Source organism: Cnephaeus nilssonii (assembly GCF_951640355.1).
Source record: "Cnephaeus nilssonii genome assembly, chromosome: 16".
NCBI classification, from domain to species: Eukaryota; Metazoa; Chordata; class Mammalia; order Chiroptera; family Vespertilionidae; genus Cnephaeus; species Cnephaeus nilssonii.
This window is the reverse complement of record NC_137087.1, coordinates 15117778-15140201: the sequence shown is the minus strand read 5'-3', so window position 1 is coordinate 15140201 and position 22424 is coordinate 15117778. Positions and strand designations below refer to the sequence as shown.

The 22424-nt window shown below is 48.0% G+C and overlaps 1 protein-coding gene across 21 annotated transcripts in view; it reads right to left on the bottom strand.

Moving 5' to 3' along the window:
- KCNMA1 (potassium calcium-activated channel subfamily M alpha 1) overlaps nucleotides 1–22424 on the bottom strand; it is a gene marked incomplete at both ends in the record, with an annotated part of 694964 nt that overhangs the window by 191842 nt on the left and 480698 nt on the right. For all 21 annotated transcript variants that reach the window (XM_079794081.1, XM_079794087.1, XM_079794070.1 and 18 more), the window contains 4 exons: nucleotides 989–1058; nucleotides 4528–4610; nucleotides 6499–6604; nucleotides 9208–9318. In XM_079794081.1, the coding sequence (XP_079650207.1) occupies nucleotides 989–1058; nucleotides 4528–4610; nucleotides 6499–6604; nucleotides 9208–9318 (370 nt within the window). The remainder of the gene's footprint in view (nucleotides 1–988; nucleotides 1059–4527; nucleotides 4611–6498; nucleotides 6605–9207; nucleotides 9319–22424) is intronic.

Genomic DNA, 22424 nt, shown 5'->3' with positions numbered 1-22424 from the left:
TTGCCAGCAATTAAGAAATAATGGCATGGCACTGGCACATTTGGCAGAGCGGGGTTTCGTCTGGGTCACCTGACTGCCTATTTCGTAGGGAATATGGCCTGTAAGATGGGTCACACACTCACTCAAAACCCAGCAGGGAGTTATTCTGTTCACACAGGACACCTGGTTCCAGGTACTGCACAGCCTCATTTCTAAGCCTCATTAAGGGGATAACTGGTTCCATATCAAACAGACACAAGTGCCACCTTCCCTCCCCCAAAGCTGTTTTCCTGGGAGTTTAGTGACCATTCGAGTGGAGGAGTCAACGCAGACTCCAGCATTTGTTTTCTTCCCCATCCCCCTTGTAAGCTCTAACACTAGGAAGATTCCATTATGTTTACTCTAATTTTCCTGAATTCAACCATGCAATTCTCATCTTGAATTTGAGAATGCCATGTCCCACATTCACCACCCAACATGTGTTCTGTTCCCCCAGGTTCACCTGGTCTCAGATAGATAGAAGAGTCCTATTTGGGACACTCTCTGCACCTTGAGGACTCAATCCTTGAGAGCACAAAACAGGACTTCTCTTTTGCTATATCCACTTGGGGATAGGGCGTCAGGCAGAGTGTTGACCATCTCGTAGGTGTTCAGTAAACACACACTAAAGGAATTAGGACAGCACATAAAAATGGAAGTGTTGCAATGGGATCTGAGTGCAGCAATAATCTGAACCTGGAGGTCCCACAGATGCTTCCTGAATGAATGAATCGGTACCTGAAGGAGATTCCTTCCAGTGACCAACTGCAGACAAGGTGTTTGGACTGAAGAAATGTCCCAAGGAGGGTTTACCCACCACCCACTTCGTTCAGGCCTGTGGATTGCTTTGTTGTTGGTGTGTGTGTCTGTGTGTGTGTGTGTGTGTGTGTGTGTGTGGCTGAATGGCAAGAGAGAAGGGACTAGACCCCCATATGCATCTCTGAGCCTCAGTAGGCTCTCACTGTCCTACCTTGTTGTGATACTGCAGCATCTGAGTGATGATTCTTATCTTCGGGTGATAGTTCTTTATGGAGATTACTCTGAAAAAGAAAACATGAAAGCTGAGGCAGGGTTTACCTTAACTTTGGAGTCTGATGGGAAGATTAATTTGAACACAACCGAATGGAGTGAATGTGGGGCCAGCATCCAGGGCCATCCTGAGGGGTTGCAGGCATGGGGCCAAGTTAAATTGTGTTTCCACTACCGTATCCGTGGTAGTGTGAAAAAGAAACCACAAAACGGCCACAGAAGTGTCCTGGGCATAAAAGAAGAGAGAGGCCTGAGGTATGTGATCATGTGTGTCCTGGAGGTAGGGGGATCTGGGGCCAGGGTCAAAGTGTGTTGCCTATAGAGGCATCTGAAGAAAGCAATCTCATACCCTGGGGAAGAGCCTAGAAACAATTTGCTGTGGATCCAATTATCCAAGTAATAATTTGAGACAACAGTGACAAAGCAAACAAGCAACCCAACAAATGATTCTAATTGTCATACACATGGCCACTCACAAAAATGATTTCTAAGTTGGGCTCCCAGGACGGGATTCTTGACTCAGCCTTCAATGGTTAATAGCATCTAAATGATGACTTTGACCCTGGTTAGACTAAGGGGCAAGGCCTTTCGGAGTTCTAGTACAAAATCCTTCCAAACTGCCCTCAGTCCATACTCAGTATAGCTCCTGCCTGGGCCTCCCCATGATCCCCCTGACAATTATGTGCTAACAGGGGAGGGGCAGGGAGCAGAGGAATATAAACACCTGGACTCCAGTCCCAGCTAGTGCCCTGGCGAACTGGTGACCTTCAGGAAATCCCTGGTCTCTCTGTGACCGTTTCCTCATCTGGACATCGGGGGCAACAGTACCTGCTTTATTTATTTCACAGGCTTGGTCTGAGCAGCAAAATGAAAGACCAGATGTGAAAATGCTTTGAAATCATTAAAAGCTCTCTCCACGTGTAAGTTATGGTTTTTGTCATTACGGACTCTGTCAGAGGTGACACTGTACATTTCCTTCTGTGACAAGGAAGGCTCAAGAATGGAATTCCATGGAATGGCCCACCGCCTGAGCCTAATCAGAAATGCAAGTGCATTTATTGTGACACCCCCCACAAACTTCCCACCCAGAAACCCTGCACTTCATCCCTGTGTCGTGCAAAGATGGAGAGAGGCGGCCAGGAGCAGCTGTGTCTGGAAAGCTCCAACTTGTGCACTTAGGAAATGGATCACACATAAGCCTCTCCTGCACAAATTCACCCTGGGCTTCTGCACTTGAAGGATTTCATTTTATTGTTGAAAAAGTCTTGTGTCGGCCCAAGCTTATAACTCAAGGACTTGGAGCCTCTGTCAACCCTCTGAATTCAGTTCACAGCCTCAGCCAGTTTTCTGCATTAGCTCATTTCAAATGGATCTTTGACATTTTAATTTCAAACAGGGCAGATTGGTCTCATTAAATTAAGGAGGAAGGAGGATTATACAAATAAGGGAAAGACAGAACCCATTTTTAACCCCGAGCCTCCCATTTCCTTGTGCTGCCTGGGCCTATAGTTTTGATTCTGGCTAATGGATGGCTCAGTTACATTTCTGATACTACCTTTGCCCAGTAATAGCTATGCCTTGGCATCATGTCCTGGTAACCTATATGTCTTCACATTAACCCTACCACAGGCAAGGCTTTTATGAGATATTGTGATGAAGAAAAAATGTCCATTGCAAAGCTATTATCATTTCAATTAGTCACTTTTGAAGGCAAAAAAAAAAGGTAGTGCCACCCTCAAACTTGTCTGTGGGGTCAACACATTAAGCTTCATCTTCTTTTGATATTTTGGATGAAATTTTGAAGATAAAGCCTAGTGCCTTAAAGTCTACATCTGTGTCACTTCATACGATGCAAAAACGTGGTGAAGGAGTGAAATTCTAGTTCAAAGAAAGGGCAGACTGAGGTACCTTAACCGAGGATGCTGTAGTCACTCTCCAGCTGTGACCAGTGAGGGGATGAACCCAGATGTGGGAGCATGTCCTCACTCCACCATCTCCTGCAGCCTGGCAAGCCCGGTGCTTACAAGAGCTCACGCATCAACTTTCTTAAAACAACAGCACTAATCGTATTGCCAAAGAAAAGCGAGTGGAAAGAGAACAATGCTCCAGATGTTGCTTGCCAGACACTAGGACCAGATGCTGAGGGGAGGCCTCTCTCATCCGAAAAGCATGGAGGAATCCCCCCCACCTCATCGATGGGGAAGCACGTGTCACGTGGGGCCACTGATTAAAGGCACAGAAAGGAGGTTCCAGCATTGTGATGATGCAAAGGCAACTTCCCCAGCCCCCATCTTGGGACAGTCAGGGCAAATTCCCAGGACACAGTAAACCAAGGTGCAGGGAGGGAATCTTTGTCTAGACCCAAAAGATGGCTGTTCACAATTAGGTAAGAGTTCCTGGGAATACAGTGGGAGTGGCATGTTTTCTCTTAGGTCATCTCTTCTCCAGAAGGTTCTTTTTACTCCTCCCAGCTGTCTTAACTACTCTGCAGTTTATGCTACAGGAGGTAAGATTTCAAAAAGCTTTAACTATCTGGAGAAAAATACCTTTACCTTTTAGGCATCTCATAGTCACAATATGTCTGGATATGGGTCTATGCAAAGAACAAAAAGAGAACAACAGTTTTCTTCTGAAATAGTGAGGGGTAAGAGTTGGGCAGAGAATGGCCTCTGATAGGCTCAGGCCATTTGCAGGAAGGGTACTGGGAAGTGTTCTCCAAAGAGTGGCCCCCCAGATGTTCTGTAAAAATGGGGGTGGGGGCTTGTAGTCAAATAGGTTTGAGAAATTCTCTAGAGCACATTATTATTATCATTCATATTAGTATTAAAAGCACTGAGAAAGTTTTCAGTAAACAAAACTATTTCATTCAGGGAGACTGGTTGAAACAAACTAATTGGAGAACAAACTCCTCTTTGTGGGTGAAATGAGTCCATGTGCTATAGACACACTTGGAAAGCTCTAAGATGGGGCTTCATCCCAGGCACTATTGAAATTTGGAGCCTGACCAATTCTCTGCTGTGTGCAGCTGGCCTTTGTATTATAGGATGTTGGGCAGCATTACTGGTCTCTACCCGCCAGGCATGAGCAGACGACAACCCTAGTTATGACAACCAAGAACATCTACAGATGTTTCGAAAGGTCCCTTGAGACGAAACCACCCACGTCCCCATTTAGGTATCTCAGGTCCATTCCCTCTTAGGAAACATGGCACCTTACTCCAGGTCATGCCCATCTAAATTTACCTTTCCTTTTGGTCCTGTCTAAAGAATCTCAAACTCAAGACCCAGAGCTCCCATCTTCTCAGGACAAACTTCCTATGGACTATGCCTTGTGTCACTGCCCCCCACACCCCGCACAGCCTCAGCTCCCCCCAGGCCTAGGCAGGTAGCTTATGGAGGAGATGGTGTAGAGGACCCAAAGGGGAGCAAGTGGGCCACAGAGCCCCGAGCCCAGAGCCTTCCCCCCACCCGCAGAGGTTACCTCATGATGTTGGAGGCATCTTCAGCGTCGGGGTCTGCGCAGTACTTATTGGCAAGGATGAGGCACGCATCTGCTGACTCTATCTAAGACACCGAAAGGAAAACCACAGGCACAAACACATAAATAGCCAGGCTCGGTGGCCGTCTCTCACTATTGGCAGCTCTTGGGGAACCTGGTGCTTTGCAAGGGAATTTTTTAAAAGAATCCTGAGAGATTATAGTTTGTGTCAAAAGTGTAGGTTGCAAAGTCTTATTATGATATAAACAATTCATCTTGCTGTTGGAGGGAACAGCACGTACCTTAGTAATTATACTGTTCATTTTGCATAGTCTTATGTGTGAGCTTCTCAGATTTCTTTAAAGAACAATGAACTAAGCCTTTTAGTACCCCCACCCCCGCCCCACCTCCTTACCCCACCACGATCCTAATTTTTCCGGTGGGAAATGGAGTTAGGTGGGCTAAGCCCATCCACTCAGGTTACCAAGATAACTGAGGAGTTGGAGATTCAGTCATTTAGACTCCAACATTCTTCCTCTAACCCTTTTCACATCTTATCTGGCAAATAAAAGGAAATGAGAGTCCTGAACCAGTGCTGTTTAGTATTCAATTAGCATTCAGATATTTAAAAGACAACACATCTGTATCTATGAAATGATGTGTAACAGACGATCTCAAATTATAACTTACTAACTTATCTGAACATGAGCCCCAAATAGTTTATTCCTTTGAGGGGTTCGTGAGTAGTGCTAATAACTGCCTACATCAAAATTAGGTCCAAGAACAATAACCATTTTCTTGAAGTTCTCATGAGCTTCCACAATAGCCATAACTTGGACCATGTCTGGGGAAAATTAAGATGAACTGGACTCCATAAGAATTCTTATGCTGGCGCAGGCCTGCAGCCTGTCCCACTTGGCATGTTGTACTTAGCAGACCCTCCTGCATTTGGAGGGAGGGCGTGGTCTCCCCATCGTACGTCACAGTGTCTCTGGTTTTCTTTAATAGTCCAGAGAATTTACTCAAGTCCTTTTGGCTTATTCATGTTTGTCCATTACATGGTTACTGAATGGTGTGGTGGCTGCAGTTAACATTAGATGTCAGTGGTTTCACAATTTCAATATACACTTACTGTTGTGCAAACTCAGAGAGTGCTTACAAAATCGGTATGCAATGAGTAGAGTGGCAGAGGCCATTTTGCTGTACCCCATCCCCTTATAAGCCTCGAGTGTGCTTTCTAAGAAGATTCTACCTTAGCAGGCGCTGGAAAGAAAAATTAGCCCATTACAAAGTGATATCAGATACCTGTATGTTTAGTTCCACACCTTAGTCTTTTGGTGGGGGGAGAAGGAAGCTCAAAATGTTTTATGGCTTGATAAAATTTTAAACTAGAGGCCCGGTGCACGAAATTCGTGTACTCAGGGTGGTCCTTCAGCTCGGCCTGAGCCCTTGGGGGATGTCCTACTGACAGCTTAGGCCCGCTCCCCGCAGGGTGGTCAGTGAATGACATAGCGACCAGTCATTCCTCCATTCGGTCAATTTGCATATTAGCCTTTTATTATATAGGATTTTACCCTTAATGTTCCTTTCTTATATAAATAATTGATTTCAGAGCTACATTGAGTCCTACTTAAGTATTCAAGATGGTAATAACTTGATTATTATGTTGTATGGGAGACTATTGAGTCCACACAACTAGTCTGCTTCCTTTAGCAGTGCTGATACTGAGGGAATCAGCAAAGGAAGTTCCATGCTCCAAGAGGTTTAAGTGTGGAATGCTCACAGGTGGTCTAGAAGGTGCCAGCAGAAGCAATCCCTGGGGCCTATGCAAGAGTGGTGCCAAGGTGGTGGTATCTAACTTCCCTCATTAGGGGTTGGGGGGTGACTCTTAACCATCCTGGGAGGCATGTCCCTTACACTGAGGTGCCCTCCTCTTAGGTGGAAGAAAAGCAGAGGTCGCTTCTTCCTTCTTACCTTGACTCTTGCAAGATCATGTGGGTTGAGGACTGAACCCTGATAAAATTCCACCTGAGTAAAATGTCGTTTGAATAGAGCTTCCAGCTCCAGGTTGGGGGAAATGCTGTGCAGAGAGAGAAGAAACAGCCATTAATATGACAGACACAGGTATTGCAGCCTCCAGGTCCCCTTCTCTTGACTTCCACAGAGGGAGACCTGGGAAAGGGCTTTCTCCTTCAAAGCAGCTCCCAAGCTTGTCATAAATAAAAGGCTTGCACTCAAGAGAGATAAAACCTACCTGAACCAAACCGAATACCAAGGCAAAATAAACAGGCCCAGACTTTCACCAAGTCTGAGGCATATGGGGTGAAATGTCTTCAACTTCATTATGAATGGAATCCCTATTTTATAAATAGAGAAACTGAGGTTGTGACATCAGGGTTAGCCACAGGTTCCCTTGGCAGTGCTGTTCTTTCCACCAAAAGCCTTTTCCCTGCTTCTCCACCTCATGGACTCCTCATCCCCAAAAATGTCACCTCTGTGCAGCCACACCCAGAGTTCATTTACTCGCATTACTGTTCTTGATTCACAGGGTGTACACTATTCATCATTCTTAGGACTGAGCTGTAAGGACATCTTTCCACTGGAGAACAAAGATTAAAACACTGACTGACCAATTCATTCATTCATTCATTAAAACACTGACTGACCAATTCATTCATTCATTCATTCATTCGTTCGTTCGTTCATTCATTCTGCAGAAATGAACAAACCTACTCTGTATGGTACTATACTAGGCACTGGGAGGTCATATTTAGTTAGAACCTACTTGGTGCCGGGGATCGTGTTAATCAACACGACTAACATTTACTAAGTACCTAGTCTTAATAACTTTTAATGTTTTGAGCATTTACTGCATGGCAGATACCATTCTAAACACTTGCAAGTATTAACTCATTTAAACCTCAGAACGACACTAGAGAAAGATATGTTATTAACACAAAGCTTCAAGAGGTTAATTAACTGGGCCATCTACTATGATGCTGACAAGAATCGATGCTGGGGACACAGGGGAACCCTGATACTGGAAGCATTAGCAGCCAACGTGATTCTGACTGAAGCCCTGGGTGAGAGAGGAGGAGCTGCCTATGCAAGTCTTTCCAGTCCCCCAGATCAGTACGCTCATGCTTCATTCCTGAAGCTCCCCGGGGAATGCACGAAGCGGTGGACACTTCCTGGTACAGATGCCCCCGGCCAGTCTGCCACCTGGTTAAACTGACTTCAGTCAGTTAAGGTGGGATCAGTGTTGTGCTCTGATGTCGCACATGAGCTCATCTTGAAATGTTCAGTCAACAGGAGGGCAGACTACACTTCTAGTACACATTACACTTCTCTTGAACCTTCTAATAGGCTCAGCAGAAGACGGGCCCCACAACTGGGAATCAGCAGCTAGCTCTGAACTGTTCTGTGGGTTCTGCTCCTGGGCCCATGGCCTGGCCAGCCTTTTCAGAACTTGGAGAAGTCAGTGATGAGAAGAAAAATGCCAGTGCTCAAACCTGGTGACCAGTTTGGTATTGGTGAACAAATGCCCGAAGGAAGAAGGTGCACAGAATGGGAGCTTGTAGGGAGATCAACCTGAGTGGGCTCTTGGAGCAGGACAGAGTCCTGAGTGGTCAACCCCATACCGAGCCAACACCGACATGTAAGCTTTGTCCCTCTGGCAACTTGTGGCTAGGACTGGTCCCTTGATGGCCAGTCTCTAAAAGAAGACGGAGCAATGCATGTCAACATGCTTGAGCCCCCCAACTCTCCATCCCTGTGCAGAATACCTTTTACTTAAAGGGGATAAGGCAAAGCTTAAAATCTCAATAACACTGAGCAGAGGGGAGCTACCTTGCTTTCCTCACCTGTAAATCAAATCTAATAAGACATAACTTCTAAATCGATTATGTGACCTAATATATTTTATATTTCACAATAATAGCTACCATTGATTGAGCAGCTACTGCACGCCTGATTCTGCTCTGTGTACATTACATGGGTTACTTCTTTTCATTCTCACAACAGCCCAAGGATGTAGGTAGAAACCATGATGATCTCCCCATCTTATGGATGTGGAAACTGAGGCCCAGAGAGGTTCAGCAAGTAATTGGTTAATGCAAGATTCAGATCGGGTATTCGGAATCCAGAGCATGTACTCTGCTCCCTCTGTTGATTAAAGAAGGGACTGTATGCACGGTGACCAGGGAGCACAGTGTCCCCCACTGAGGGTTTCTGGGAACCACAGTTACTGTGGTTATTAGTACCTTGCATCCTGCTTCCTGTTATATTTTCCTTGGTCGCTATGTCACCCCTGCACTCATAAGGTATCCACACCATACCACTCATCATTCAGTACCAGACACTGGGGACACACATGGATCACAGAGATCCAGAAGCTGAGGGGACAGTAATGACATGTGTGACCCATAATAAACTCCTCTGTTATTTGCCAGAATCACCTTCACAGAGGCAGGTGCTGCTATCACTGAACTAGTGTGTCACTGCCTTTCCATTGGTTCAGATCTTCCTCTGCAATGAGGCCAGCAGGGATCGTGTCTCATTCAACCCTGCCCTGCCCCCCCCCCCCCATTGCTGCCCCTACAACACCACTCCTGCAGACACTCCAGGTGCCCCCTCGGGGTGTCTTGTTGGGTGGAGGGTCTCAAAACCACAGGGGCCTCTTACTTGTGAAGAAAGACGATCTCCACGTTGACATCATCCCGGTCCTTGTGCAGGAAGTCCTTCAGGAAATTGGAGACACTCTCCAGAGTGATGTGTCCACAGACCACAATGTGCCTGAACGGGAGAGGCGGGTTAGATGAAGTGGCCCAGCGAGACCCAGGCACCCATGCCCAGCAGGACAGAGGAAGCGCAGGCGCAGGAAAGCATCGTCCCGGGGGGCTCCATGAGCCCAGCTCCCCTCCCCAGAGGCTGCGAGGCAAAGCGGCGGTGCTGGCAGGTGCTCTTCAGCAGAAAAGGCATATGGCGTCTCACCTGATGCTGCACAAAATCCTATTAAAGCCCAACCGTTTGGCCAAGTGGTTTTATGCATTTAACAATAAGTGACATTATGCTCGCGCTTAAACGCTGCATTATCAAGTCCCTTGCAGATTCCTATCTCTCCCTTTCTGCCCACAAAGCGTCCTCCCAGGAGATTTACTGAATGAGTCTTGGTTTATGACATAGAGCTTATCAGGTAATGAGATAACAAATCTTGCTGAAACGATGATTTTGTGTGTAAGGAAGCGAACTTTTATCAGGGTGGCTAATGTGCGGCTTGACACATTATGGGCTCTGTTGGCCATAAGCAGTAAAAAGGAAAATTTTGCATTTTTCTGCCATAACTCCTCCAACAATGGGGGCACGTAACACTTTACAGTAAGTGAGCATTACTCAGGGCTAAATGGGGACAGGACGCCTCTGGAATGGGAGATGAGCCGCAGACCTGTGTCCCCAGGCAGCTGCTTCCTTAGGGTGTCTCTGCGAGCCAAAGGAATCAGCCTCCAGATGGGGAGAAGCCAAGAAGAGAGGGTGCAGGCACTGTCTGCCTTGTCCCAGGGGGCGTGGACTTCTGTTTCTGGAGATGGTGGCTGGCCTGGGGGAGAGGAGCCCCTCTTCCAGAACTGTGGGAACAAGAGTCCCCCCAACATCTCTGGGCTCCTGGACCAATCTGACGTTGACACCAGGCTATCCTACGGCCACTTACTAGTACAGTCACTACAAGGTGCTCGATCGCTCAGGACTCAGCACTTTGGTGTAGAGTTAGTGCCAGGCCCCAACGTCGGGACTGGCTGTACAGATGAAACGCGCTGCCTTAGAGTAGAGAGGTTGTCGCAAGGGACTCAGCCCCGATCCCTGTGCGCCTCGGGCCGCGGGGGACAGAGGCTGAATCCCTGGCTGGGCCGTGAGGCATGGGCACATGGTGAGCAAGAAGCACAGTAATGCTGTGGGAACATGTAAAATGGCCAGGCCCCTTGCACTCCATAACTGCTCTGTGCACACTGCAATAAGGCGGAACGCGCATTGGCTGGAGGCGGCTCGTAATAGGAGGCATGATGATCACTTATGCAATGTTCCATTAGATGCCATTACAAGAGCCTGCCCTTTCCTTGTAATTTGGTGCTTGACTAAGTATGTGAGAATAATGCAGTAAACTCATTGGTGAAAGGATAATGATGCAGAACAAAGAGTAAATCAATAATACGCGCGGTGCAGTTCATAATATCACCATTATGGACTGTTATTGTTACGGAGCTGCACTTAGCGATCGGCAAGCAGAGGCCATCGGGGAGGGAGGCGTCAGTGACTTCCTCAGAGGAGCCGTGTGAGCAAGATCACTGAGCTCGAGTCCGTGCCTGCCGGGTTGAGGGAGGTCCTGTGATCACCCATCCAAATTCTACGCTCAAAACCCATACACCCAGCACCTTCCTAAAATACACAGTATGCCTGAGTACATGATGTGAATGAAACACTTGGACTATATGCATTTTTATCACGTCATACCTTAACATGCTTGTTGTCACACATGTGCATCTATATGGACAAAACAGGCTGCACGTGAATTTGCGTGATCTCAATAAGATTTCTGAGTGTGAACTTGACCTCTCCACAAATGACAGTGGGGCAGCGTGGGGACAATGTTGATACTTTCTGCCCACAAACTTCCCTGGTGGAGACCAAGGCCAGCATGGTCCAAGGTAAGGGGGCCTCTACAGGGATGTGAAAGGAAGCCAGGTTTGATTCCCTGCTCTGCCCCGAGGACGTGTGATCCAGGGCAAGCTTCTCATCCCTGTTCAGCAGATGAGGGAACTGAGAGGTTAATACCCCAGCCAGCTCCTGCCCCAGGCATTGCAAAGCCTACAGTTCTATACAAGTATAAGCCTGGTTATTATTCAAAGCTGGACTCAAATCAATGAGAGGGCCAGAGAGATGCCTGAACATCCATCCTTCCTATCCTGTGCGCAAAGAACTGAATGAACATCTGCCAGCATCCCCGCTTCCTCCTCCAAAACCATTCATCTCCAGGACAGCTGTATGAGAAGTGGAAGGGGAGGGGAGGAGTTCACCCTCTCACCCTTGAATCAAAGGCTCAGCCAGCTGATTTATTCAGCCTTAGAGTCAGGGTTCTCTTAGTTGAAAATGTGCTGGGTACATATAAAATATATTCCAATGCAATCAATATTATCCCTTAAGCCTTTAATTAGCTTTCACTTCTCTTAAGAAGTAAGACAAATGCTGGCAGGAGACAGAAGGAAAAAAAAAAAGGATTGACTTTTCTCATTTGGTGTTAGCTGTCCAATACCATTCTCGACGATTTAAAATATATGTCTGTTCACTACAGCATGCCTTCTGGGGTAGAGAGCAGTCTTTATCAAAAAGGGAGGGGGAAAAAAATCTTCCTTCAACATAATTGGTATTTTTGCTCAGAAAAAGCGAGATTGATTGAAAGCAGATTGCCGCCCTGCCCGCGGAGAGGTATTAGGTACATTATGGTGGCAACCTTGGAGGACCCATATTGTTCCAATCTGTCCCGTATCTGATTTGAAGATTTACCGCGTCCCTGTTTTGTGCCAATAATCATTTCCCTCTATTTTGTTTTCCATACAGTGAACGCGATCAAGGAACCCACATATTGAAAAGGTTTGAATGCAGTTAGGATTGATGGATGGGGAGACGCTGCCTCTCCAACTCAGCATCTGCATCAGGAGGCCAGCTCCCACCAGCCCGTCGCCCAGGGAGCACGAGGGCCCTGCGGGAGTGCCGGGGTGGATGGTGAAAGGGGCACATTTATTTCCCAGAAGTATTTTCAGGAGTTGACAATTCCAGGGGCAGCCGTCTTGGGAAGGATGTCATCGAGGGGAGAAGAGAAACAGCATTTCCTGTTAGTTGACAATGTAATTGAAATGCTCTAAGACTGAGAGCAGGGCGTGTCATCCCTGGACACAGAGTGACGGTCGTTCGCAGTACATGGTTCAGAGAACGCCAAAAAAGACCCTCATCCAAAATTATCTCTGTCAGATCTGTGACACCCGCAAATCTACCATGTGAGATTCATTTAGATAGCCCTGTGTTAGCTCTGACACCAAGGAACGGAATAGTCCTAGGGAAGGGGCCAATTCTGCATTTCACAATTATGAAGTCAGAATCTCTGAGGGGCTGGACCGAGCGCCTGGTCCATGAGGTTATCTTGAGGATTTCTTTAAATAAAGATAATACATCCGAAGGGCCTAGGAAAAGGTCTGGCCCTTCTAAGCATTAAATGGCAAGATTCACGGGATACCCGTAAATCAGTACGTAACATATAAAAAGCTCCGAGGCCCATATAATCTCACCTAATCCTCACATAACCCCGTGTTCCTCTTATCTGCATATTTTCGGGTAACTTCTCTGAACCTCAGCCTCCTTAAGTTATGTGTCCGAGATCCCACCGCAAGCGAAAGGGACTTGCCCAGGCTGTGACCCTGTTCTCGGACCCAGTTCTCGCTGAGAGGAAAGGGGTGATGTGAAAAGGGCAGAGGCTGCGGCATTGCAGCTCTGCTGGCTCCTGACGGGCCGGGCTGAACCAAGAGGAGATCCTCCTGGACACACAGAGGAGGGGGTGTCGGCGAGTCTCCACTGGGCAGGCGAGAGGCTGAGTGTGGGGCCTGCAGCGGGCAGAGCTAAACCCCACCTAAAGCACCACAGAGATGCGGGGTCACTGGATTCTGGCTGCCCCTGGTCAGCCGGACCAGAAGGCCCAAGACAGTCAAGGCTGAGAGGCAGCAGGAACGCTGAACCAAGTTTCAAGTTAAGCCACACAATTTGGCCACCCAGGGGCTGCGGCGCGATGCAGACGTCCATCTTTAGATGCTATAGGCTGTATCCGGCTCAGGACTTCCTCAGCCTGAGCACCCAGAGGAAGACAGAAATCTTGTGGCTCGTTGACGCTGGAGAGTTTACAAAGGCAGCTGCTGCGGACCCAGAGCTGGACATGTTTAGACTGCTGCCATGGCAACCGCTGACTTCTAGCAGGCCCGGCCCCCTGGTTTGCGAAGATGGCCAGCCAACCTAACTCAGTAACCATTTTTCCTCTGATGTACTTTTTTGGTTTTTAAAGTTTTTAGTTCTGGGAACAAATCTTTATTGAGATAAATTAATGTTAGTAGCTAGGATTAAAAGGTCCATCTCAGATGCAGGAGGAAGCATCTGAAATGCCAAAATGGCATCTTGGGGAGAGCAGTTACTCACACAGTGGCTGGCCTGGGGAGAGTGTCCACAAACGCGGGCTGGATGAACCAGAGGTGGTAACGCAGGTGGGTCATGGAGCGGGCATGGCATCGAGGGGTGGAGGGTGACTTAGTCAGAATAACGTTTGACTGTTATGATCGCTATCAGGGCTCACCAGAAAACTACCAGTTGCTTATTTCATGGGCGCCTCTTCACGCAATAAGTATCGCTGTCAATAACCATCTTCACCTCCCACACACTGTCCTCCATCACTCCGCTTGGAAGTGGGTCAGGAAAGCTGGACGCCCAAGAGCTCAATGCCACTGTGCCTTTCAGAGTGGATAGCTCAGGGGCACTGCCTCCGGGCTGGAGGCGTAAGAGTAGAGGAGAGAGGGGGGCCACCAGACACAGCTTTTCAAGGCTCTGGGGAACGAGGCACCCAGAGCCCCTGAGGGTGAGCTTCCCTCAATGAGAGAAAAAAAATCCACAGACTTTTCAAAAGACTCAGAGAGCCAGCAGCCTTTGCAAAGGGCTGCGAGCATGGTGGGCTCCCTTGCACGTTCTCCCGTGTATCTTTGTGTCAGAACTGCCCTTGGCGAGTGTACAGTCTAGTGCCTGCATCGTTCTGGTGTGGACACTGCGGTCCAGAGACTCAGTGCCCAGTGAATGCCAGAGCAAGGGCAGGCCTGCTGTGGTTTGATGCCCCCTAAGCCGAGGAAGCAACTGGTGCCGCTAGAAGAAGCTGGTCCTGGGTGACCTGGGACCAGCAGAGCCCTAGCACAGGGTCCCAGTTCTCTGGACCTGGCCCCGTTCATGCCATCCGTCCATCTTGTCTAGACATCTGCAACAGCTTCCTAATTCCGTTCATGTTTACTCTCCCCACAGCTCCCAACCCCCTCCCTCGCTCCAAAAAAGCTAAAACGCGAGGATGGAGGCAGATCCGACTGCATCAGGCCCCACGGGCCAGGGAGGTCCTACATCTCCCTTAAGCAGAGCCTCACTGAGGAAGATGATGTAAAATGCACAGCTCTGGGCTGTTTATTTTTAAAGATACTATATCCATTTTTACTGGAACAAGTATAAAGAACTTAAAAAACCCATAGCTATCCTGTCACAATAAATCATACGGAGTAAATTGAAAATCCTATACAGCTTTTCCTGAATACACTGTGCTCACTTTGTCAAAGAGCTAGATGAAATGTGGCATATATTGATCTCGATGTCTCTGTAAAACTATAATATTTATATCAAATACATATGCTAGAAGCTCTTGTCTTTCTGCTGAGCCTTCTAATCATGTTTCTCCGGTCCCTCCTCCCCCCACACCTCCCGCCATTGGTAGCTGCTGCCTTGATGGGAACGCATTTTAAGAAGGACTTGTCCAAGGAATTCATCAGCGTTTTATCACGTAGAAAGCAGGGTGGGGTGGCAAGAGACCCCGGAACCCACATCACAGTGGTCAGTACTCCAAGTACTGCCCTAAAGGAAGAAGGCTAAACTAGCTCCTGCCTTCACACGTCCTCCTAACAGACTGTCCCAAAGGATGTCCATGCCGGAGATCGTCTTCTGTAAACAAGGAAAACCCAGGCGAGTGGGTCCCCTCTGTCCACCGCACCCTGGGACCCAGCTCAGGACCCCCAACCTGGCTGGGCTTTCAAGAACTATACGTTGATCAATGGACTTGATGGCGGAGCATATGTGGCTAGATGACCCTGGGCCATAGTAAGTGTTAGAAGAATTGAACAGTCAGATGCAAGCCTGTCAGAGCAGTGCCTGATTCTGCCAGCTCAGGTCTACTACCCTGTTTCAAGTATGTGAGAGAACAGCACGTGTAAAAAGGACAAAAGTGAAGCCAAAACAACTGTGAGCACGCAGCACTCCAAGCCCTGTTTTAACCACTTTCTGTTTAAAACAAATGAAAACACAAACAAATAACCAAAACAGCCCAAGGAGGTTAGGAGATGAGGTCATTTCCTAGCCAGGGCTACATCTAGGATTTTGCTAATCACAAAGGAAGGAAATGCCTTCTCCCTCCAAGTGAGGAAGAGAATGAAGTAATCATCTGATCCAGCTGTCAACAGAGCTGTTCTGGGGAGACAGGCTGCTTGGCTGTTTCTCTAAATGGGGCAGAAGGTTGAGCAACTACATCCCAGCATCGCAGCAAAGGCACCTCTGGAAAACACCCCAAGGTCGGAAGACAGACTACTGGTCGACCCAATGGGAAACACTGGATGTCCTGACCAGACGAGACCTTTCTGCAGGAAGGAGGTGCATCTTACCATCGGTAAGTGGTCAGCACCTGAGCCAGCCCAGAGGGATCTGTGACTGCACCTCCATCATTCCAAGTCGGACCTCCATAATTGGACCGTGCACGAGGATTGATCCCCGTCTTTGTGGCTGGCTGCCTAAAGAGTGTTTCAGTCCAAGTCTTAAAACTAAATGCCGGGAACCTCAGTGTGGGAGACATTGGTTGCTTTTGCCTGTTCAGCAGGCATCCTCCTTCTGTCAACAGCACCTCATTTTTTTAATGCTTTATTGTTGAAAGTTTTACATATGTCTCCTTTTTCCCCCTTTGACCTCTCCCTGCCCGCCCCCGCCCCGCAGCACATGCTCCCACGCCCTATTTTCTGTGTCCATGGATATGCTCACATGCATGAATACAAGTCCTTTGGTTGATCTCTCACACCCTGGGTAAGCACCTCATTTTTAATTGGAGAATCACTCCTCCCCAACCACGTACAGTCCTGGGCCCTTTAATCAAGGTTCCCTGACCAAGCTCTGCCAATCCTGCTTTTCCGTTTCTCATTTAATTCTCACAATAACCTAGGATGCAGATATTACCACCACCGTTTTGGTTTCTTTCTCTCTATTCCTTCCTTCCTTCCTTCCTTCCTTCCTTCCTTCCTTCCTTCCTTCCTTCCTTCCGTCCTTCCTTCCTTCCCTCCCTGCCTCCCTCCCTCCCTCCTTCCTTCCTTCCCTCCCTCCCTCCCTTCCTCCCTCCTGCCCTCCTTCCTCTCTCCCTCCCTCCCTCCTTCCCTCCCTTCCTCCCTCAAGGAAGCAATAATATGATGGCCAGACTCTCACAAACTGCACTTCCTTGTCTCTCTCCCCAACCCCTCACTCCTCTGCATTTTATTCATCCCATAACTACAGACTTAATGGCCTTTGGCTATTTTTTAAATAAGCCAGTCTTCCCCTGACCTGACTCTTCCAATCCTGGCCAGCTCTCTGCGCTTACAGAGGGATCATCACACTGAACCGCACTCTCCTCGACTCAGATCTCTCTCCACTTGGTAATGCTGCTTCTGAACAGGAGGGACTAAGAGAAGAGAGGATTAAGCAAAAGTCAGCTACCTCTTTGGGAAGAAGGTGAAATAGAAAATGAGTCCAAAAGAAATGGTTCTCGCCCTAGAGAGGAGACATACAGCTTTGATTTGCAAATTGAGCCCTCCCTCTGTCCCTAACCCCTCTAGTAAATCATGCCTCATGGCCTGAGAGCATGTGCTATTGGACTTGACCTTCCCATAATAACAATCAAGTTGACACACCCTGGCCTTGCTCCCCAGCCACACCCAAGGGTGTTGCCCCAGGTTGCACACTCTGTTAGCCAGCCTGGCTGAGTAGATGCAACACACTTTCACAGGCCTCCGAGGCCTCCATCATGTTACCCACAAAATAACTGGGAGCTGTCCACAGCTTCCAGGTCTCCGTGAGACACAGAACTCCTCCCCAAGGAAGAGGGAAGGCAGGGAATGGAGCAGACCTCAGGGTGGCATCAGCCGCTCCCCATCCTTCCAAATCTCTCTGCACCCCTCTGTTACTTGGTCCATCATTAGATCCGTAGGCTTTTGGTGCTCAAGTCACCTGCCCTTACCTTTGCCCTAACTGCTCCAATGGGTACATTTAACAATTGGGAATTAGCGAATGCTTTTAGGAGCACTCCTTCTAAAATGCTTGCAGCCTTCATGTTGCTTTATAATTTCATGATTTTATTGAGTAAAATTGTTGCCAAAATAGCATTTCACTGGGATGATACTCCTACATATTCAAGCTTCTGTTTCGCTGCCACTGGCTTCTTAAATGATTCTGATTGCTCGATGTCCCAGGTACACTCCAGGAGAGCAATAATCACACTTTCTAGCTCATCCTTTTATTTATTTTACAATGTTTTTAAAATATATTTTTATTGGTTTCAGAGAGGAAAGGAGAGATAGAAACATCAATGAGTGAGAGTCATACATCCGCTGCCTCCTGCATGCCCCTTACTGGGGATTGAGCCACCTGGGCAAGTGCCCTGACCTGGAATCAAACCATGACCTGCCAGTTCATAGGTCAATTCTCACCACTGAGCCACACCGGCTGGGCTCTAGCTCATCCTTTTAAACACAGCACATAGCACGGTGCCAAGAACATTGCAGGGGCTCAAATACTTGTTAGTGGAGCAAATATGCTGAATGAGAGCTTTCCTAGATTTGCTCTAGATGTTAGCTGACATTGGGCTTCACGGTCAGTGGCCAGGGTCAGAAACCCCCCACAGAGATGGGCGTGTATGCATGTCTGAACTGCCTTTGTGTCCCCTTATTGAAAAGGTATAGAGAGGGGACCGAAGGTTCCTTTACTGACGATTGCCACCCACATCTGGAGCAGCCCTGTGGTTCCGGAGATGGGAACAGCCATTGCCATGCAATGCCAGTACTAGATGTGGAGGCTGGCTCCCTGTGCGTCACAGAATGAGGCTTCCAGGAGTTTCACATCGCATTAGCCCCTATAGATTTTTAATAAAAGGAGACACCAGACTTGGCCAGTTAGAAAGTTTCCTGGTTTGTTTTCAATGTATGATGGCAGCATCTGTGGGATGAACCCCAAATCTACTAAGAACTGCTGTACACAGATCTGGAAAGCCTTCCATCAAAATGAATGACATCGTCAGAAACAGAAAACAATACCACTTAGTCTCCGAGGGCCACGTGCATCTTTTGGATTTGAAATCTACCCAGCAAGGATTCTCCAATCAAATATGAGGTTAAAGAGAAAGAATCTTCAGGGATTATAATTAGAAAATACATATTCAGACTTCTTTTTTTAATGGAAAAATATTTAAGAGCAAAATCTAGGCTTACATATGACTTTGTGGGGTTTTTTTAGCCATGCAATTCATCTCCCACCTACATTTCTATTCTTGTTTTCAGAACAATAGCTGGAACATTTTGATAAGTGTGTGGAAGGGAAGAGAGAGACAGCAGGAAAGTGTGTGTGTGTGGGGGGGGGGGGGGTGCTTTCATTTCATTAGTATTATCAGGAAATTGATTTAATATGCATTCGAGTCTCTTTAAATCGAGCTTCAAGTTTGAAAGGGACTGAAGATGTGGCTTATAAGAATCCAAAGCAGATGCAAAGAAAGAAGCGCCCACATCCACACCCACCAAGACCCCTCTCGCTGCAAAGGAATACCTGGCATATTACATTATACGATACAGCATCTAATTGACACTTGCTTTTGGTATCTGTCCCTCGGTACTGAATTTCAGAAGTAGTCAAGGGGTCATTGTTCCAAAGTATTAGGGCAATCTCATTTTTTCCTCCCCTAAAAGTTTAATGCTAATCAAAGCAGAATGCCTAATCAGTCCAAGCTGGCCTGTCAGCTTGAATTATCTGTTTGTCTTCCTATTTACTGTATCTGTCTGTCTACGGTTCTTCATATCTTTGTGAAGATCGGTTATTGGGGCCTGTGTTTCCTTCTGACTCGAATGGCTACCAGATGATCCTTCCTGGTGATATGTTGATGATTTGCTAATTTATGGTTTTTAAAATCTAGGAATCTGAAGACATTGCTGGGAGTTCAAGTTGGGGCTCGCATGGACCTTGCAAGGAGAGGGCTGAAGGGCTCGCTTGTCAAGGAATAGAAGTTTGTGTAAAAAGCAAAGCTTCAGTCACATTTCAACCAGAGCGGTGTCTGTGGGACAGAAATCGTAAATGACATCTCACAGGGAACCTCACTCTCAAGAGCAGTCCCCCCACGCAGGCCGTGGGGGGCAAGAGTGAGTGCTGCCTAAGCTCCATGGAGACGGGAAAGGGAAGAAGGCCCCCGGTGCTCAGCCCAACACACCACGGGAAGGACCCTGCGTCCTAGTCCAAACGCTGGGTCAGGCCTTCCCAGGAAGCTCAGCCACGCCCATGCAGCCCGCAGGAAGGCCGTCACCTCTGGGAACCAGCAGGGGAAGCCTAAATAAGCTCTGACTTTGAACTGCCAACCACACTGGTGGTCAAATAATATATGATGTGCAGCTCAAGACAGATGTGACCTATTTGGAGGTTTTTATGGGTGTGTGGAAATACATCTATCCCCAGTGCCTGGCGTGTAGCGAGCACTCAATAAACACATGTGGAATGGATGACAATGAGGAACTCATGTGAGCTCTCATTTAGGTGGGGGTGGGCTACCAAGGGTAGATGAAATGAACCTTTGTAAGGAAATAATCTCTGTTCCTCCACAGCCGGTCATTGCAATTCCAATTTTTAAAAATGGTCGAGAACCACGGCGGGCAAAACCTGAGTGTGGCGAAGACGGTGAAATGGAATTCCATGTTGACACAAAAAATCTCACAAAAGGGACGAGAAAGTGGAATCAGAAATGAACAAAGAATGCAGAGGCAGATGAGGAGCCTATTTCTGATAAGAGGGAAGGCAGAGTCTGATAAGGGCCCCCTAATCAGAACCGGGGCAAGTACTCGGGTGCCTCACCTGGCGGGTCACGGGAGAGCACGGTCAGGCATCTGGACCCCAGAGAGGCAGAGTTTAAGACTTAGTCCCATGGAGGGGCAAGCAAAGACCTCACAAAACATGAATTTTAAAACTAGGGTGCTCACTTCTTTTGGGGATAATGAAAGCGGGGTTCAGTGGCCACTGAACGACTGTAACATCTCCTCCCAGGTGTCACCTCCCTGGACCACTTGATTGAAGGTAAAGAATCCCTGTTTTGCTCTACAACAGAATCTTAGGTCTTGTCTCTGCTTTTAAAATGTGTGCCTGGTAGCTCCCTTGGCCACAGCCTTGCTCATTGCCTGTGACCTCCTGGAGACCGGGACCTCCCCCAGCTCAGGTTCCCTGGGCAGCTTGCTCACCACCCATCCCGATCCGGTTCGCACACAACCCAGCAGTGTGCCTGGCACAGAGGTCCTCAGCAAACCTCCAGAACTGAATGAATGAACCAGTGGAGATAACAGGAGCGGACAGTAACTAACTGCTCTCAAGCGGTGCTTAGAGCTTGACATTTTGTTCCAAATTACTGAATACTCTTCAAAATGTAAGCATTTACATGAAAAGTCACAAATCACCCTGTTTTCATGTTTTAATGGAAAAGCATAATAGGGTCTCCCCACCTCTGTGCCTTTGAGGCTCCTTCTTACAACCCTGAGGACACACGTGAGGTTGAAGGCAAATGGCCCTCCCTCCAGAGGGACACAACCCGAGGGCTGATATTCCCACTCAGAGCTGATGTCCCCAGAGCCAGAGACCCAGAGGTGTGCTGTCAGGAGCTGATGGGAGCAGGTAGATACCTCTGCCAGGGCAGAGAGGGCTCTTCCTAAGACAGAATGCAGGTGGGCTCTGCCCAGGAGTGGTCTAGGCGATCACTACCGCCTACCATGGCTGGTCACCTAGGAAATGAACCCCCAGAAAGGATGGAGGCTGACAGTGTTGAAACCCACAAATACTAGTAAGACACACATCTCACGTCGATCAATGATCTGCCTGCCCAGTCTTGAGAGCCCCTCATTGTTAGAGGTGTTCAAAAGGTCAATTTCTCGTCTAACCGAATGAGGGGGGCTAATAGTTGTGTCCCCTCTCCCTGGGGCCAGGATCCTGAGAGGTAACAAATGATCAGAAGGAGGAGACAGGCCCAAGGTGACACCCCACTTACGGACAGTGGTGGAGAAACACGCACAATGATCAGATCCCTGAGTGTAGAGCAGAACGAACGGGGTCTCGAGAGATGATCTAGAGAGGCAATGTGACCCAGGGGCGCATACTGCCCCAGGTTAAATCCCTGGTTGAAGCTCTGCCCTTCAGTAGCTATGGGACATCAGGCAAATCACTTAACCTCTGCGGTCCTCAGTCTCCTCACCCACTGCAAATGGAGATGACAACATTACCTCCCTCACAGGCTGCTGGGAGAATTGGAAAATAGGCAAGTGTGTGTAGTTATTACTATTGTCATGGAAGGCGGCCCTAGGGCTTTGCTCTACAGTGATTCACGTTCTCACTTCTGGAAGTCCAGAGGAAGCGCTCTACATTTCAGTTTCACAGGCAGCTTTCATGCATTGGAGCCAGACCCGGTTCTTCTGCGACCACTGCTCCCCCAGCCAGAAGGGGCCCTGCTTTCTCATCCAGCGGGCAACATTTCCTCCCAGTACATTATATTCACTTTCCTATTCCCTTTGCCTACTCCTTGTCCTGTTATTCGTCTCTCTGTGTCTTCTCAGTATTTGGCTACCAGGAATCCATGGAATAACCAACCCATCCCATTCTCCTCTGTCCCAAACACCTGGCCAAAGACACTGCCTCTGTTTCGGGCCCCAGAAGCCCTGCCTGGGAAATATAAGGTCTGGATGGCTCCCTGTCCAGGCCGCCTCTAACAAGGGGGTTAGCAGATGGATTCCTCTCTGTGGCTGATTATTTTTCATGGCCCTTGGCCATGT